Source organism: Strigops habroptila, chromosome 8 (assembly GCF_004027225.2).
Source record: "Strigops habroptila isolate Jane chromosome 8, bStrHab1.2.pri, whole genome shotgun sequence".
NCBI classification, from domain to species: domain Eukaryota; kingdom Metazoa; phylum Chordata; class Aves; order Psittaciformes; family Psittacidae; genus Strigops; species Strigops habroptila.
In genome coordinates, this window is record NC_044284.2 from 17796363 (window position 1) to 17813143 (window position 16781).

The 16781-nt window shown below is 52.2% G+C and overlaps 1 protein-coding gene across 5 annotated transcripts in view; it reads right to left on the minus strand.

The window, feature by feature from the left end:
* PAX3 (paired box 3) overlaps positions 1 to 12792 on the minus strand; it is a 79325-nt gene extending 66533 nt beyond the window's left edge. Inside the window, exons 1-5 of one of the 5 annotated variants that reach the window (XM_030494583.1) lie at positions 12700 to 12784; positions 11568 to 11803; positions 10043 to 10172; positions 9229 to 9363; positions 389 to 397 (exon numbers count right to left, since the gene is read on the minus strand). In XM_030494583.1, the coding sequence (XP_030350443.1) occupies positions 389 to 397; positions 9229 to 9363; positions 10043 to 10172; positions 11568 to 11803; positions 12700 to 12784 (595 nt within the window). Of the gene's footprint in view, positions 1 to 388; positions 398 to 4096; positions 4100 to 9228; positions 9364 to 10042; positions 10173 to 11567; positions 11804 to 12699 lie in introns of all 5 variants that reach the window. The other 4 variants (XM_030494582.1, XM_030494580.1, XM_030494584.1 and 1 more) reach the window with 4 other exon arrangements.
* Between the last annotated feature and the right edge of the window lie 3989 nt (positions 12793 to 16781).

Genomic DNA, 16781 nt, shown 5'->3' on the forward strand with positions numbered 1-16781 from the left:
CCTTTCTGAAAACAACTTCTTCAGCTGCTCATGAAGCCAGTGGAAACCTGACTTGCAGCTACTTCTGTGCAGGTTTCTTCTCGCCACTCAGCCTGACAGGAGGGGCTGGGTAGGTGTCCAAGTGTTCATTTGGAGAATGATCCCCCCAGCTCACAATCCAGCCCCTCAGCACTTCACACCACATCAAACAACGAGCTCCTGGGCCTAAACTAAAAGGAAGTCCTGCACGTCCACATCACCTTCAGCAAAAAGGATTTTCTGTGGAAGCATTCCCTGCTACTCCATTAGTGTGGTTTTTATAAAACCTGTCTGTATTCATCTCCACCTTTCTCTGAGCCAGTTAAAGACACAGAGATGGAAAGCAGTTTTAAGTCCAATTTGCTTACACTGAGTGGTGCTACTGCCTCACGGAGCGGGGTACGTGGATTATACATTGGTTACATTTTAATAAAGAAGAGAGTAGTTTTGCCAGAAGAACTGTAGTTGTTGCTCTTCTGGGCTGGTCCCGATTACGGAACAGATCCCGATTATATTGGCATAAACAGTCCTACTCATTTAAATAAGGTGAATAAGATTTGAAGGGGGCTGAATAAGCTGTCTGCTTGCAGAAATGTCAGCTGCAGTTTATACCTCATACTATTCAAACCACTGTGATCTATGTGACATTATATCTGATAAAGAAATTACTACAGAATCAATTTTGGATCAGACATCCAACATGAGACATTGCGTAAATACAAAAATCCTTAAGACAGGTCCTTTTATGGACATGTGCATGATATAAACATTGGTCATGTCTGGCAGAAATTCTACATCCAGGCAAATATCCATTAGAAAAGAAAAAAGAAAAGAAAAAGGAAGAAAGGTAGAATGTGTGACACTGTTCTCACTGCAGCTCTCCAGCAAATGAACAAGTTGAGTTGGTGGACTTTAGGAAATTTGTACCTAAAATGCTTTCAAAGAATTCTAGCTATTACTCTGGAGCAAAATGTCTCCTGAAGCAGCTGAGTACTTGTAAAGTATGAGCAGAACCGATACTCTATTCAGAGATAACCAGACAAAATGAAAACAGAATGGAATGAAAGAAAAGGGAATGAGAAAATGCTGATTTTAAAAGTTCTGGTTTATCCCTTTATTCTGCTGTTTGTCACTACAGCAGAAGAGGCTCACCCACATTAAAATCAGTGTGACACCAGAGGAGGCTCTCCAGCTTTACCCGGCTGCTTACTGCTGTTTTTGAAGCTGAATTTCTGTGTTCAGATATGCCAGTGATCTGGATCTAACGCTCACACACCCTACAATTCAGATGAAACTTCATATCATAATTACAAGCCAATATAACACATCCAGATTGCACAGCCTCTTCTACTGAGGATGTGGTGGGATGTATTTTACTATCTCTGAAATAAGTATAGCTTTCTGTAATGAAACAAGGAACTGATTATTCTCAAGGACTCTTGCTCACTTTTCGGCACAGCCTGGCCGACCCGATTTTCCCCCTTTTTTTTGAGGAGGAGTAGTACAACTGCCCTTGCTGATGCAAGCAAAGTCCATAAAATCAAAACTGAAGAAAATGCACAAAGAAATGCTGGAAGCTCGTTTGTGTTCCCTCTATACTGAAAGCCAAATCTGGAGGACTAGCTCACTTCCCAAACTCCCTTTCTTTTATTGGCAGCTCTGGACTATTTAGTTATGTGATTTGGTATATAAAGACAACTTTTCTTTTTCCACTTTAGGTTACATTCATCAAAAAGATTACATGCAACAAAATTACTTTTACTAAAACTCATTTAAATACCACATATTTTACCTGTGGTTATAGTAAAATTTCCATGCACTGTATACTGAAAATAAAGTGATTCAAACAAAACCAAATCCAATAATGCTAAAGAAAAATCCTCCACAAAACTGGAAGAATGTACAGTGCATACATCGAACAGACCATGCAAAATAAGGATTCCATTCAAATTTCACATCTCATTAAAGACAATTTGGCCATTAATCCATATGGGTTTAGGAGCAAAGAAGGATTTTCCAAGACAGATAAACTGAAATGATCCTCCTTTGATCTCTGAGGTTAAGAATCAGTGACAATGGAAGATGAACAACAAGGGGCAGAACTACTGGCCTTTTTACGTGCCACAATGGCATCAGCAAACAACTACTTAATCAATATTTGGCCAGGGACATTGAAAACTTCCTTTTCAAATTTTAATTCACAGTTGTAAAACAACTGTAGGGCAACAGCAAGATAAGACATTAAACTGACTGCTTAATTGCCTTTTACTGTCTTAGTAGTTATATATGCACATTTGTAATAGTTCGTGAATCTTTATTTACTGGGATGAATAAATGACCTGTCAACAATTACATCAAACTCCACTAACTAAATAATCTCGGCACATGACACACTTTAACTCTAATGTGTCCTCAGTGAGTTTTAATTTCATTACGCTTCACTTTTTTTTCTAGGCAGAGTGATTTAAACTGAATTAGTTTAACAGCATGGGGCAGGAGTACTCCAGGGCAAGTAAAGTAAAACGCTGTGCTCACACTACACTAAACAAGGTCTTGTGGTGAATTGTATTACTGTACATCATTTTTATTAGCCAGAGCTCAGCGTTTGGGGAACACTTGGAAGTATCCTGCATTTTTACTTCTATATTTTGTTCTTTCTCTAGCCACATGTGTTTGTTACATAGGATTTAAAGTGACATTTACATGGAGAAATTCACATTGACTGGCTTGCTCTGATTTATTGCTTTGCGTTTCACTCAATTTCTTCTTAAATTAACCAGAGAGCACTTTGTAGTTCTGCTTCATTTCCCAATGCAGTTTTATTACAGAGCTCTGGGGACTCGTGATGATTTATCACTATCAACTTTATTGGCTTCCCTCTTCTAAACCCTCTTCCAATCCTTATCAATAAGTAAACCTGATACCAAACTGAAACTTCCCCAAGTAAGTGTTAGATAAAAGCGTCGTCTTTGACTGATACAAAAGAAAATTAGTATTTGAAATCAGACTCAGAAAATAATCTAGTTTAAGCATTTCATCAGCGTCAACTTTTACTTCCAGCATTAATTGCTAATTAGATTTTTATCTAATTAAAAGTTCTGTCTCTCTGTCTGCTGATTCCATCACTACCTCTGTGTAAACACAGATGAAGAGATCCTTGCCCTCGATAAGAGTTTTGCCAGAGAGTTTCACTTGGGATTAGAGTCACACTCTTGTTTAGTGGGTACTTTCTATTAACCTAATAGAACAAATTTGGGCCCCATTCCTGCCTGCCCCAACCCACGTGTGTAACTTTACACACATGAATAGGCTCTTTGAGTGGGACTCCTCGCTGTTACCCGCATACGAAAGCATTTGCAGAACTGGAGGTCTGATACCCGATCCAGTAAACCCATCTTACACCCTAAACCTGAGGATTTCCCCCTCTAGCTGCAGTTGCTCAGCCCATTATAGAGCCGGCTTCAAGAAGAGCCTGATCTCTACCATGGTAAATTCCTACTGACGTCAAGGATTTTGCAATGGTAGGAGAATCCAGAAAGCCAAAGGTAAAAATCACATTTCTGAAACAAGTCCTAGCCACACCAGGGTCGACTGCCTGTGTTTCTTACGTCAGCCTTTCAATAATGACACTGTATAAGTCTATCAGATTATTACAATTTTCAGAGCAACCAAATATGATGCAAACTTTGGTACAAATTCAAGTTATTCTACTGCTGCATGTGAAGCAATCCTGACACTTGCTAAAATAACATTTGTCTTTGTTCTATATATATACAATTAGAAAAACTGGAAAGGATGCCCACAGCAGTTCTGTTTAAGTGCCAACTCTTTTTAAGCTGAAGAAAGTGTCCCTGAGATGGCAAAATACGCAAATCCATGAATGAAATCGTCATTTCAAGAAAGGGATATGATGTATCTATATATTACTTCAAAGAGACACTGCTGAAGTGAGTAACACCTCTTTTTCCCACAGCTGGAAGTATTACTAGTACTTATGTAAGGCGATTAGCGTGCAGTTAGTCTGACAATTAGCACTCTCCTCAAAGTCCTGCAGCTTGCCTTCAAGACAGGAGGGCACGGGCTGCTCCCGGCATCTCCGGAGCAGAACTCCACTCTGAAGTCACCCAAAACACAAACATTTAACAATGTTCTGAAAGCACTCAGCATGCTGGGACATTGTGCTCTCGCTTGATGGTGAGGTCAGTACTGATCGCTGAGGTCATCAGTTATTGTGATTAGCTCAGAATAATGATTTGGTAGTGGGAGCCTGGCCCACAGTGCCACAGAGATGATGGGCCAGGCAGAAGAAAATGTATTTGGGTTGTGGGGTATCACCTACTTCGATTTGCCTCATGCAGCACCTGGCTTTTCTATCCAGGACTGGACTCTCGCACACTACTGGGATATGAGGAAAGAAAGGGGAAAAAGACAGACAGAAAATACTGTTAGCACTATCTGACTTGAGCCAAATCCTGGAGTCAACAGGGAGTTTTTCTTAATGAAGCACTATTTTCTTGTCAGTTCCTGAGAACCTCAGAAACAAAATTCTGTTCAAGTTACATGAGCTGATTTCTTAGACCTGCTACTGATGAAATTCCAGTCTCAAGAAGATAACTGCCCACAGCCACAGTCAGCACGTTTCATTCAATAAGTGAATCTTTACCGGGAACACTGAGCAGGAGAACACATTGTGTAAGACACAAGAGTATTTCACTCAACAAGTAAGTCCTCTTACCACCGTGCCCTGGGACAAGATGCTGGAGCAAAATCACGACAAGCCCTGCATCAGAAAATCACACGCAAAATCTAACTCAGCGTCTCCTTCGCCCCATGCTCTCTGGCCACTAACCCAACAGTCTACAGTGCAGAAATGAATGGGATGACTCAAAGCAGTATCTGGTGCCTGCATGTTAATCCTGCCCCTTAATAAACTGCCTATATTAGTTTTACAACCTAAAAATAACTGGCTGCATGATACTGACCAACCCTAATCAAAACATCTGCAATCCCATCTAGCCTGAGCTACCCTTTAGATCATGTGCCACCACTTCAAAGCCTGTGCATCAAGTCAGTAATTGTAACATTGCATCTAAATATTTAAGCTAGGGGCTGGCAGTCGCGTGTCCCATTTACAGTCAGCATCTGTCCTCTAATTCCATTACAGTACAAAGCAAAAATGTTTCCCAAAACTTGCAAACAGGAAAAGCATCACACAGCTAGAGAAGCAGCAGCAGCTTGAACTTTCTAGCTGCTGAGCAGGGCTTTTGTGCTAAGGTCCCTTTCCCCCCCCTTCAAACTCCACATACACACACTAAAATAGGGGTGGTGCCGAAACTGTATTAATGTGAGCCTCAGGCACACAGAAAAAAAGAAAAGAGGAAGGGGAGGGAGAGGGGGGGAAGGGTTTGGTCCAAGATGAAAGTAAGAAGGAAATAAAGGAGGCAATTTAGTCTGCTGTAGCCTGAATTGCTCTCAGTACAGCCAGGGGTAGAGGCTTGGGATGAGTAGGGCCCTTTTTGGACGGGTGCGCATGACTGGGGGAGGATCCGCCAGGACAGGGCCCGGGGGCCAATTCCGCTGGCCGGGAACAGAGGCCCCCTTTGAGGCCGGGCAGGGGGGTCCCGGCCCCAGCCCCAGCCTGCACCGCCTGCTCGCAGCAGGCCCGAGGACCAGCTCTACGCCCCATCATTTGAGCGCTGAAAGCAGCCGGTTTCTGCCAGAAAACAACAGCTATCTTATGAAGGGGGAGTTATCAGATTAGTCAGCAAACCATGCCGCGCATAACTCCCGCTAAAGGTACAAGCGACTCCCTCTTCTGTAGCGGTTATGCTAAAAATATGCCCTGATGTGCCATATAAAGGCACAAAAGTTTCTCTCTCATGTTCTTTATTTATGGCTTATGCCTTTAAGAAAAATTTATCATGCATGCAGAAATACAGATATGCTATTATAGAATTATCAGCTTCCTGATATGGACTGCGACAACAAAGGTTTTCACTAAATATATGTCCAAAATCAGGGTAGAGGGTGATACTGACAGAAGTGTAGAAATACAGCAAAGTGGGCTGCACGTGTGGCATTGGTAAATGTCAGCCAGAGAATCATATTCAAATGTCCATGAACAGAAGCTGAAACAGAATCACAGCAGGACATATGAAAGTTTATCTACGCTTATTCATAAGTGATGGGAGAAATCTCAAGCCAAATGACATACTGTTTCTATCTCATGTTTATCAAAAATATTATGTTTCTTTTCTCTCTAATCCCACTCTGCTGTAAGTACTCTCCAGATCTTGAATTAGGTACTATTAAAATGACAATTGTTATCCTTGCCCTCAAAAAAAATGCCTGTCCCCGAGCCACCCAAATGTCCATGGTGAGGAGGGGATTTCAGGACACGTCAGCAAGTGTCCAGAACTGGATGTGTGCTCCCAAGCAGGAGGGCAAGTCCCCACTCTGGACTCAGCCCCGGGACTTGCTTTCTGTCCTATCCCACAGCCTTCCCTTGTGTCTCCTTGTACCCATGCTCCTGCTGCTGGGACACCTCGAGCCCCTGAGACCAACATTATAAAAACCACTCATACTGCAAAAGACTCGGCACTTTTTTCACTGCATAACATGGAGCACTCCTGTGCAGAGCACTCAGCAGTGAGCTGCCATGCAGGGGATTTGCTGAGCACCACCGGTATAACCTTCAGACATACGGAAAGCAACCCACGTCTTGGAGACGGCATCGAGACGGCCTGTTGGCAGGACTGTCTGCCACACCAGGCTGGTGGGTGCTGGCAAACACAGTCTTGCAGCATCAAAATCCTCAGGAAAGCTACCAGTTATTTCAGTAAGACAGCAGGATCTGACCTGATGATTTTTATAGATGGAGTGAAATCAAAGCTCCTCTGCTGGCAGCGGGAGCCAAAGCAGAAACTTTTTTGTTGGCTGGATACAGGAAGTAGTGGTGGAGTTATTTTATGGTTATCTTTTTTTTCTTTTGCGATGAGTTCGCTGGTGTGCTGTCCCTGTAGTACCACACAATACGTAAGGCATGTGTACGGTAACAAAACCTTTCTCGGACAGCAGCGCTCTCTGAACTGCAGCATCCTGGCCATTCCAGTAACAAGATTAAGCAACAGCTTGCTAGTCAGGGAGGGGGAGCAGGTGCTGCTGCGGGGAAGAACACACTCTCCCTCCAACTGCCAAACCTTCCCAGCCCTGTCACAGAACAGACAGGATTATCAAACTGCCGTTTGCACAGAACTGCCCAGCCACGTTCACCCAGCAGAAACCTGTGTGTGCAAGGGCAGGATAGGGCTGCACTACTCCATTTAGTCAACAGCAATTTTGCCACCAATTAAACTCAAAAGAAGCAAAGTAGGACACTTCCGTCCACAGAGAGTGAAGGAGAGGGTATGTCGGAGGACAGAAAGCAGCCTCCTTGTACAACCGTGCTGGGGAGCATGAGCGAGCCCCCGCTTGCAGCAAGGCACTGCCAGCCCCAGTGCTTTTCCTGCAAGAGTCTCAGGGCTCCCCCAGGCTGGAGGGTGACAGCTATGTGCCCAGACACTGATTTATGGTAGATCAGGAGCCATGCTTTAAAGAGCAGAGTCAAAGAACGGGAAGACTATTTCAAAGAGAAGTAGAGGGGTAGGTTATACTTTCTATAATGCTTTTTCTTTTGCTGTCTCTATTAATTACTTTTTGTTCCATAAAGTGAGGATATTATCAAGGCTTCCTATCTTCTGTTTCTAATCTCTGTTGAGAAATTCAGGAAAGCAGAACTAGTTATTTTAACAGCTAGGGCACTGAGTTTAGCTATTTTTCCCTTGGTGCAGGTCCATCTCAGAACAATTCCTCTGTAGAAGCAAATACTGAAGGCAATTCTGGACCCATATAGGGGTCCCTCCTATTCGGGCAACTAGACTGGGCAATCAAACTGTGGTTTTTGGCCTTAAAAATGTCTTACTTCCTTAGCATCTTCTGCCTGTTTATATTACAAACTTGTTTGTATTACAAAGCTCCTGAAAGCTTTAATAACAGAGTTGAAATCTAAGTTTTAGGGAGTGCAGGTTTGTTCTTACATAACAAACAGATATCCTACTGTTAAGGACAGGTTTCAATTGTCCTTGAATGGCATTCAGCATCTCTAGATGTCCAAAAATGCTAGAAACTTTTTCTAGGTAAAAACAGCTACTTTTTCCACAGTGAAGAGTCCATAAAACTGCGTGGAGCATCAGCTATTAGGGGCTCATTGAATAATTCATCCCTCATTGCAAGCCCATAATGTCTTTTCTCAGCCTTTTGTGGGGCTGTTTTCTCTTCTTTTCTCCTTGAATTATAAAAAGGTTGCCTTCTTTTGTTCACATCAAGCTGCTGCTAGCTGAAGCTTTGTCTGTGTAAAGCCAAAGTGTGAGTTTCAATGGACTCCCCCCTCTTTGTTTTCCAAGTTCATCTCCAAGTGTAGATTGTGTATAGAAGGCCTTCTTTGTAAAAGCTGGAAAAGTTGTACAAATGTTTGACCAGCTCATTTGGTACTTTTGTCTCGCCTTCTCCAGTGCCTGTGCATGTGCTGGGCAGCCACTTCCATGCACAGGCCGCCCAGCCAGGCCCTCGCCCTGGCCCAGCTGGGCACGGAGCGGGGCACCACTGCAGCAGGAGCAGCGGCTGCCCCGGAGCAGCCCTTTGCCTTGTTCAGGTTGCAACCTCCTCGCAGCCCCTGGCCAACCACCAATACGACCTTTTCCCAGCAGTTTTAAGAGGAGAAGAAACGAAATTTGTGGCTCTCTGCCCTGCACACGGCTGCAGAGACTCGAGGCTCTGTAGCCTTTGGCTTCAAGCACCCGTTCTGTGCAGCTGCAACCTTTTGCTGGGATTGGGCTGGGAAAGCAGCGCCTGCACAGCCATGCCAGGGGCTCCACGGCCGGCTCCAGCCCTCCCTGCTCCCTGGCCCCATCCCTGCTGTTGAAAGCCAAACCAGTGGCGACCCCCATCTTCACCCCAACCTCCGCGCCATTCCCGCACAGTTCAGGGTTGTGCTGGTTGGGGGAACAGGACGGCATGAGATGGGAGAACCGTGGCTCCTTGCGCTATGCCTTCTGCTGCACTGGCCTGGGGCAGACAACCTCTGGGAGAAGGGGAGTGACACCCACCAGCACCCGAGGCTGGCACTGGCCAGTCCCAGGGCTCCACACAGAGCAGAGGGAAATGGGACTTTACCTCTTTCACTGAGGATGCCGTCAATGCTGTGCTTGGCCTTCTTGTCGCCTTCCTCCACCTCCTTCCTTTCCAGCTCGGCCTCCTCTTCCTCACCTTTCCCAAACTTGCTCCGCAGGATGCGGCTGATGGAGCTCACTTCGGGGGGGGGAGCACAGAGCTGTGATGTGGCTCGTCCTCACCAGCCCCCCGTGCCGGCCGGGCCGGGGAGCCGAGTCCCCCATCTGTACCTCTGCACCGCGTCCCCCCCGGCCGCTGCCAGTCGGGCTTTGGGGGGGTGCAGCCGCCCACTGCCCTCCTCTCCCTTCCTGCGGGGGTTTTCAAGGGCACCATCCTGCACCGCGCTTCAGCGCTGGCACAGCGGCACCGTAAGAATTTTTTCCCCCACGCCCGGGCAGTGGGTGATGAGGAAAGCCCACAGACACCCGCACAAACACTGCTCCAGCTCCGTGTGCCCTCCCCCCCGCAAACAGCCCACCGGCACACGGAGCTGCTCCCCATCTCCCGTTCCCAGCGTCGGGTCTCCGGCAAACCCCGAGCCCTCCGGCGGCAGCAGCCCGGCGGGGAAGCGGCGGGAGAAGGAGGGGAGGGAGATGCAGTTGCGATTTAATTGAAAACACCCCCGCCGAGCGCGGGAATCCCCCTGGGACGCGTGTGCGGGTACCAGCGTGCTAACGCCGACCACTTCACGGGCACCAGCCCGGCCGGAGCTCCGCTCACGCCGGGCACAGGGCTCGCCCCGGGTATCGCGTTGCCCTCCCCGTACTGGCCCCAGCTCCGGCCCGAAGGACGTCTCTGAGCCCCCGCCGCCCCGTACCTGACGGCACCGTGTTGCGGTCACATACACCGTCCTTCAGCAGCTTGTCCCGGATCTCCCAGCTGAACATGCCCGCGTTTTCCCGCTTGTATTCCTCAATTTTCTTCTCAACATCCGGCGTCGTCACCTGCTTCAGTAAGGACAAGGAGAAACGGGCACAGTCTGCAGGGCCGGGAGCAGCCGCGGGAGCCCGGGCTGCCGCCGCCGGCACCCCCGGGGCTGCTTGAGCCTCCCCACCGCCCCGCACGGCCACCACCGAGAACCGGCACCGGCCCCGCTTAGAAACCCCGTTATAAAACACCCCGAGGACAGGCAGGTTAAAATCCGAGGGGGCATAATAAGTAACAACGGGCCAGCATAAAACAAGCACCCCCCGGTTTAAACGAAAATTCCAAGAGAATCCTCCGGGATTACAGAGGAAGGAGGGATCGAGCCCTCGGTAAGGAAAATCCCAGCTCAGGCAGCACCCGCTGCCGTGCGGCCGAGAAGAAAATCCCGGGGAAATTCTAGATCGCAATTAGAGGAGGACTCCGTGTCAGCGAGGCTCCAGGTCAGGAAAGTTTCGGCTGGACAAAGTTTGCAGCGCCAAATAAAAAATAGCGAAATAAACCGCTGAGAGCTCCGAGTACCAAGAGGTTTCTTCGATGGCCTCGCGATTTTAAAATAAAGCCGAATTCAAACAAAACAAAGGTTCCCGGCTGGGAATAGCCTTTCGTTCGGGTAACACGCTTATAAAAAATTATCTCTAGTCTTAACACCGAAAGGGAAAGTTCAGGCATCACTACTTTAGAAGCGGCAAAGTGGGAGGAAAATAATACAGCAGCAACTTTAGTCAAAAACTCAAGTCTGCTTTTGTGGGAGTGAAAAGCTATAGGGGGAGGAGGCTGATCTTGAGACAAGGATCCATATTTGTCTGCATTATTGTGAGCGCAAACTTTTTAGCGGCGTAGCTATAAATATACACAGCTTTGGGGCGGACAGAAAAATAAACAGAACCATGAAGGAGCAGTAGGCAGACAGACAGGCAGAAATACGGGTAAATCTTTTGCGCTTAGCAGCGAAGGAAGAGCGGGCCCGATCCGGCCGCGCTGTGTAAGCCCTGGCATCTGACCGACCGCTTCCCCGGCCCGGAGGCACCGAGCCCTCCCGGCTCTGAGCGTGGGGCTCTCGGGGCTCCGGACAGCCAGGCGGTCAGAAAACGACCCCTTCCGCCCTAGTTTCGTTTGAGAAGTTATTTTTCAAAATAGCGTTTTTATCATTGAATAAAACAAAAACAAAACGCCGCCACGAACTTCAAGTGTATTTTTTAAAGCCTCGTAAAGTGTGAGAGCAACAGGCTGTGCTCCGAGCGGTGGGTGCCTGCGCCCACCCCGGGGCCGCCCGATCCCCCCGGCTCTCCCAGGGTGCTGCCTCCCTCCTGCAAGCTCCCCGGTGCCGCCCCTCGGGCCTGGGTATCGGCGGGGCCTCCCTCCCCGCTGCCGCGGCCGGGCTCTGCCCGGCTCCGGGCGGGCGCGGAGGAGCTCACCTTGGGCTTGCTGCCGCCAATGGCCCCCGGCCGGATGGAGCCCGTCTCCTGGTACCTGCAGAGAATTTTGGAGACGCAGCCGTGGGACACTCGCAGCTGGCGAGAGATGACACAGGGCCTTATGCCATGGTGGGCCATCTCCACTATCTTGTGTCGGATATGGTTGGGTAAAGGCCTGCCATTGATAAACACTCCTCCGAGCTGATTGACTCTGCCCTGGCCTAGAGGAGTAGAGACTAGAAAAGGAGGGGAGGGGAGGCAGGAGGGGGAAATGGCGTTAACGTCTCCTTCGGATCCTGCTGGGTCTTTTTTTTTGTTATTGTTTTTTTTGCCGTTGCTTTTCTGTAAGGCAACTCGCCGCCACCCGCCGCCCCCCGCCCCGCCCGGCCGCCCCGCAGCGCGCCCGGGCCCGCCGGCGAGTACAACACTGCAACGCTTCACCTGTTGCACTCGCACCGGAGCCGGGGTTCGGGGCCTGCCCGACTCCCGCGGAGAAGGCGGAACGGGGGACGGAAGCCCGCGGTCTCCCCGGGAGGCTTGGGGTAGGCCCGCGGTTCGGCCGCCCCGGGGTGCGGCGATAGGAGCCGCTGAGGCCCCGGTCCTGCCCCGGGCAGGGGCTGCGGGGCTCTCCGGTGCTGCGGGGCTCTCGCATTGCCGCGGCCTGGAGCGCGAGAACCGCCACTTGCAGCGGCCCGGCCCACCCGGGACGTACCCTCGTTTCTAAAGTCCCTTTCGATTTCGTTTGCATTGCTTTTATTTGGTTGGGCTTTTTTTTTTTTTTTTCTTAACTTTTTCCTCACTTTTTCCCCGAATCACCGCCCTTCATTCTGCTAAAGAGCGGAATCAGGGCCCGCTGCGCCACCGACCTCCCGGTCGGTTCCCCCAGCTCTCGCCGGCCGGGATGGAGCGCTCCCGGGGTGCAAAGCCCGCAACCGGCCCTAGTGTCGGGCCAGAGGAACTGCTGCTCCAGCCCTGCCGCGGGACGGCGGCTCTGACAGCCCCGGGAGGTGAGCCTTGCGGCTGTCCTGGGACCCCTCCGTCCTTCGGCTCTCGAGGTGCTGCTTTGTCCCGGCCTCCCGGCACGGAGTACTTTTCCCTTTCCTGAGTGGGAGCAGCGCGGACGCGGCCTTACCTTCCAGCGGGAACCCGCTGCGGGGATAGTTCTGCCCGGCCCCGGGTCTCATCATCCTGGGGACAGCTCCAGCCAGAGTTGTCATCGCGGCGGCCCGGCAGGGTTATATCCAGGTGAGGGCTGATCTAGGAGAGACCCGCGCTGTCAGCGGGTCCCACCGAATCAGGAGCGGTCCCGGGAGGGGGTGGGGGATGCCGCCGGGGGGCGGGGAGGAGGCAGCTCCGCCGCTGCCCCTTTGTCAGTGACCCGCGCTGCCCCGCACCGGGAGGGCCGGGGCCGGAGCCCCGCCGGGCGGCGAGGCTGGGCTCGGGGAAGGGCGGCCGGGCGGGGTGGGGGGACCGGGGTGGGGGCGGCAGCGCTGTCCCTGTGCCCGGTGCGGTGGGGAGCGGCAGCCGCGGGGCCGGGAGCATTTATCGGCTCCGTCCCCGGCGCGGCTCCGCGGCGGCGCCGCCGCGATTGGCCGCCGCTGCCCGGCCCGGCCGCGCCGCTCCCGCTGATTGGGCGAGCGGGGCGGCTCTCCCGCATCGCCCCGGCCGCCGCGAAGGCAGCGTGACCGGTACGGCCCCGCGCTGTCCCTACGGGGTGAGCCCTCTCGCCGCGGGCAGAGAGCGCCCGGCTGCGGGGAACTACTCGATGCCCCGACGGCCGCCCCGGCACCGGGGCGGGGAGCACCAGCCGGAGGCAGCCTGGCCCTGCAGCCCGGCCCTCGCATCCGTCAGTACCGCGTACCACTGCGGGCCTCCGCCGCGCCGCCGCCCGCCCCAGACGGGCTGCCTGGCACGAAGGGGCAGCCCCTGCCTCGCTGCCGGCGAAGTGCTCAGTGCCCTGGCTCCGCTCGCCGAGCACTAGTGGCGGGGGGCAGCGAGGAACAACCTTTTTAATTTTTTTAAGAGAAAACCCACCCATTTTCCTTCTTTCTACTTGTTTTGCACCGAAATTTCTCGCCGTCCATAAGAAACATCTTTGGACCAAACGGTGTAACGGTTTGGAACGCAAGAGCTGCCAGTGAGATCTCCGTGGGGATTTCTGCTTTTAAAAATCAATGGGACTAGAGTGCCCCTGCGTTACACGCGTGTGCGTGAGTGTGTATATGCGGGTGTGCATGGGTGCGAGGCGGTGCGTATTAAAGTCTCACTAACAGGCGTTTGTTCCCAGGAATTTATTGTAGTATTCAAACTAAACTGCTGGAAAAATAAAAGAGGTAAAGTCTGCCTCGGAGCTGAAGTGACCACAGCAGGATATGACGCCAGGAGTGTTGTAAAGACTGTCTGTCCTTAGAGAAGGTACTATTGTGCATGGCCTTTTATTTATAACTTGGTAAGTGCCAGCAAACTCGCCTCCTTTACACTCTGAAGTGCCAGCCCAGCTTTCCACAGTGCTCTTTATTTGCAATAGTCTATTCACTAACTGTCACTCCCGAGCTTCAAGTTATTCAAGACCTTAATCAATCAAAAGGATGAGAATCGTTCAGGTTTCCCCCTTTGAAATGAGGGAAACAATGTTTTCTAGGCTCCCAGTCGGCTGCCTCTTTACAGGCAGGCGATCGTTTCTGGGCCGGTATCGGCACCGGGCAGGGCCGAGGTTCATGTTATTTAGGCAGGAATCCGGAGCTGGAATAAGGAGAGAATCCGCCCGCCGAGGGCAAGGCGCGGGCTCGGCGCAGGCACCGGCGCCCTGGAACGGCGGCGTTGGCCGCGGGCTCCTCACCGGGGTGCTCTGGGCGGTGGAGCCGGAATGCCCGTCCCCGCGCAGCACGCCCGAGGGGCTCCTGCTCCTGGTCCTGCCCGCTCCAGCTCGCACGCCCCGGCCGTCAGACCGAGCGGTTGCCATCAACGTTTTAAACGCACAGAAACAACCCCCAAATTCTGAGTGCGCGGGGCCGCCGGCTCTGCCCGAGGAAACTCTCCGCACACCCCACGAACAGGTTGGCAGTGAAAGTTCACACGACAGTAAAAGTTCATAGTATGTTTTACACAGCGTTTGTGTTTTACAAAGCACCCCGATGGCCGAAGCTTGGAGAAATCCGCTACCGAGCCCTGCGGAACCCCAGCCCCATGAAATCCCCGCCGGAGCCGGGCCGCGGAGCGCGGCCGCCCTCTCGGAAAACGTTCTACGGGTGCTGCTCGCACCCCGCTACTTGCCACGCATACTTTACTCGAGGAAGAAAGGCGGTAGAAGTGTTATTAAAAAGAAAAGCAGGACGACGCCATCTAGGATTTAATTCGCGCTCGGGCAGCGGATCACGGGAGCGCACATGGCGCGACCAGCCCCTCTGTGACCCCCCGACCTGCCGGTACCGCCGCGGCCCCCAGCGTGGCAGCCGAAGCCGTCCCCGTCCGCGGCAGGGGAGGGTGGCCGCCACCTTGATGCTGGGTCCGTAACCCACGTCCACCCGAAGAGGGGGCGCGGATGGGGCCCATCCAAACCCCTCGCCCGCGCAGGAGGAGGAGCGGAGCCGCTTATCCCGCCGTGGGAGACGGGCTCGGCCGTTACCGTGAGTTACCCCTACACACACACCACCCTCCCCAAATGACGCGCATCCGTGTGCGTGGCGTGTGTCCGCGTGGGCCCGCGGAGGGCAGCCCCGGCAAGGCCGGTCCCACGCCGTCCGCGGCGGATCGGGCGCCCTCCGGTCGCAGCGGGGCTGGGCGGTCCCCGCAGCTCCTCCCGGTTCTCCGCTCCGCGCCCGGCCCCGTGGGGCTCTCGGGGGACCCACCGGCCCAGCGCCTCCCCCAAAGCCCCAAAGGCCGAGCCCCGCTCCCCTGGGACAGGCTCCCGGGCCGGGCTCGCCTGGACGGGAGGGGGAAGCGGTGTGAAACCCACCTAATCTCGCCCTCGCTGTCCTGCGCTACCGGGCACCGAGTGCGCCGGGGTGAGCCTCCCGCATCCGCCCGCACGGGGACTGGTGAAACAGGCAAGGGGAAAAGATGAAGCAGGAATGCCTGGCCCCGCTCCTCCCTCCCCTCCTCGCCCCCACCCCCATATTACAGTCCTTTAGGCCAGCAGAGATGATTTCACGGTTTTCCAGTGGAAATAGCTAAAAGTGCTCCTGCTAATTACAGAGCTCTTCCAGGCCAGGTGCACTTTTAATTGGATTAGTAAATGCTCCATATTAAACCTGCAGCACATCAAATGGATAGTGAAAATTAGAGCTATTAAGAACACAAGCAATCATTTCTGAACGATAAACACTACTGTTTTCCCCTCTGTTAGAAACAAATCAATTATAGTGTTTCCGGGTTTGCGCTCATACATTAATTTCTCATAAGGATTTCGAAAGGAATTCTCTGCCTAACAGTTTCTAGGGGAGGTGAAGAGGAGAGTGCAGCTTCCTAAATAGAAACGTGTAATAGAGGAGAGTAAGGGAGAATAAAGCGAAAAGAGGAGACGAATAGAAGAAGAGGAAAAGGAGAGGAGACTAGCATAACCGGCGTGTATGGGCGCCCTGGTTCCTGCACCACTCTGGCTCTTGCCACGAACACCTCCCAGGCAACCCCCTGGGTTCAGGAGCTCTGGACGCAGACTGCTCGGGCCGGTTCGGTTTCACCCAGTGCCTGGTGTACGTCTTTCCACAGGTTTCCCTCCTCCTCCCTCTCCTCTAGAGCTTTTGCGGGTCCTAAGCCAGGCCGGGGGCGCCGGGGGCAGCGTGCGGTGCCTGCCCGGCGGGCCAGGCGCTGGGCTGCCGAGCTGGGGCTGCGGGGCTCCCGCAGCCACTCACCCACCCAACCGGGTCCACCCGCGTCCTCTCTGCAGCAAGCGAGACTTGGGGGGACGCGTCTGCTGCCACGGACCGGAGGCGAGTTAAATCAAACCGGCGTCGAGTTGTTTGGACGAGAGCGGGGCGAGACCGACGGCGAGTTGTAAAATACCACAGAACTTCAATACTGTTCTAGTAATCTGGGAGTTAGAGTAATAAGAATGGTTAATAACCCCCCTGCTTTGAGCAGGAGACGCGATGTGGGACGGATAGAACCGGGGGGGAGGCGGTGGATGATGGCACCCCGCAGCGTCCCTCGGACGGCAGCGCTAGAGAAGCGGCCGGTCACTGGGACAGCCAGCCCCGTACAGCCCAGTTTCCTCCT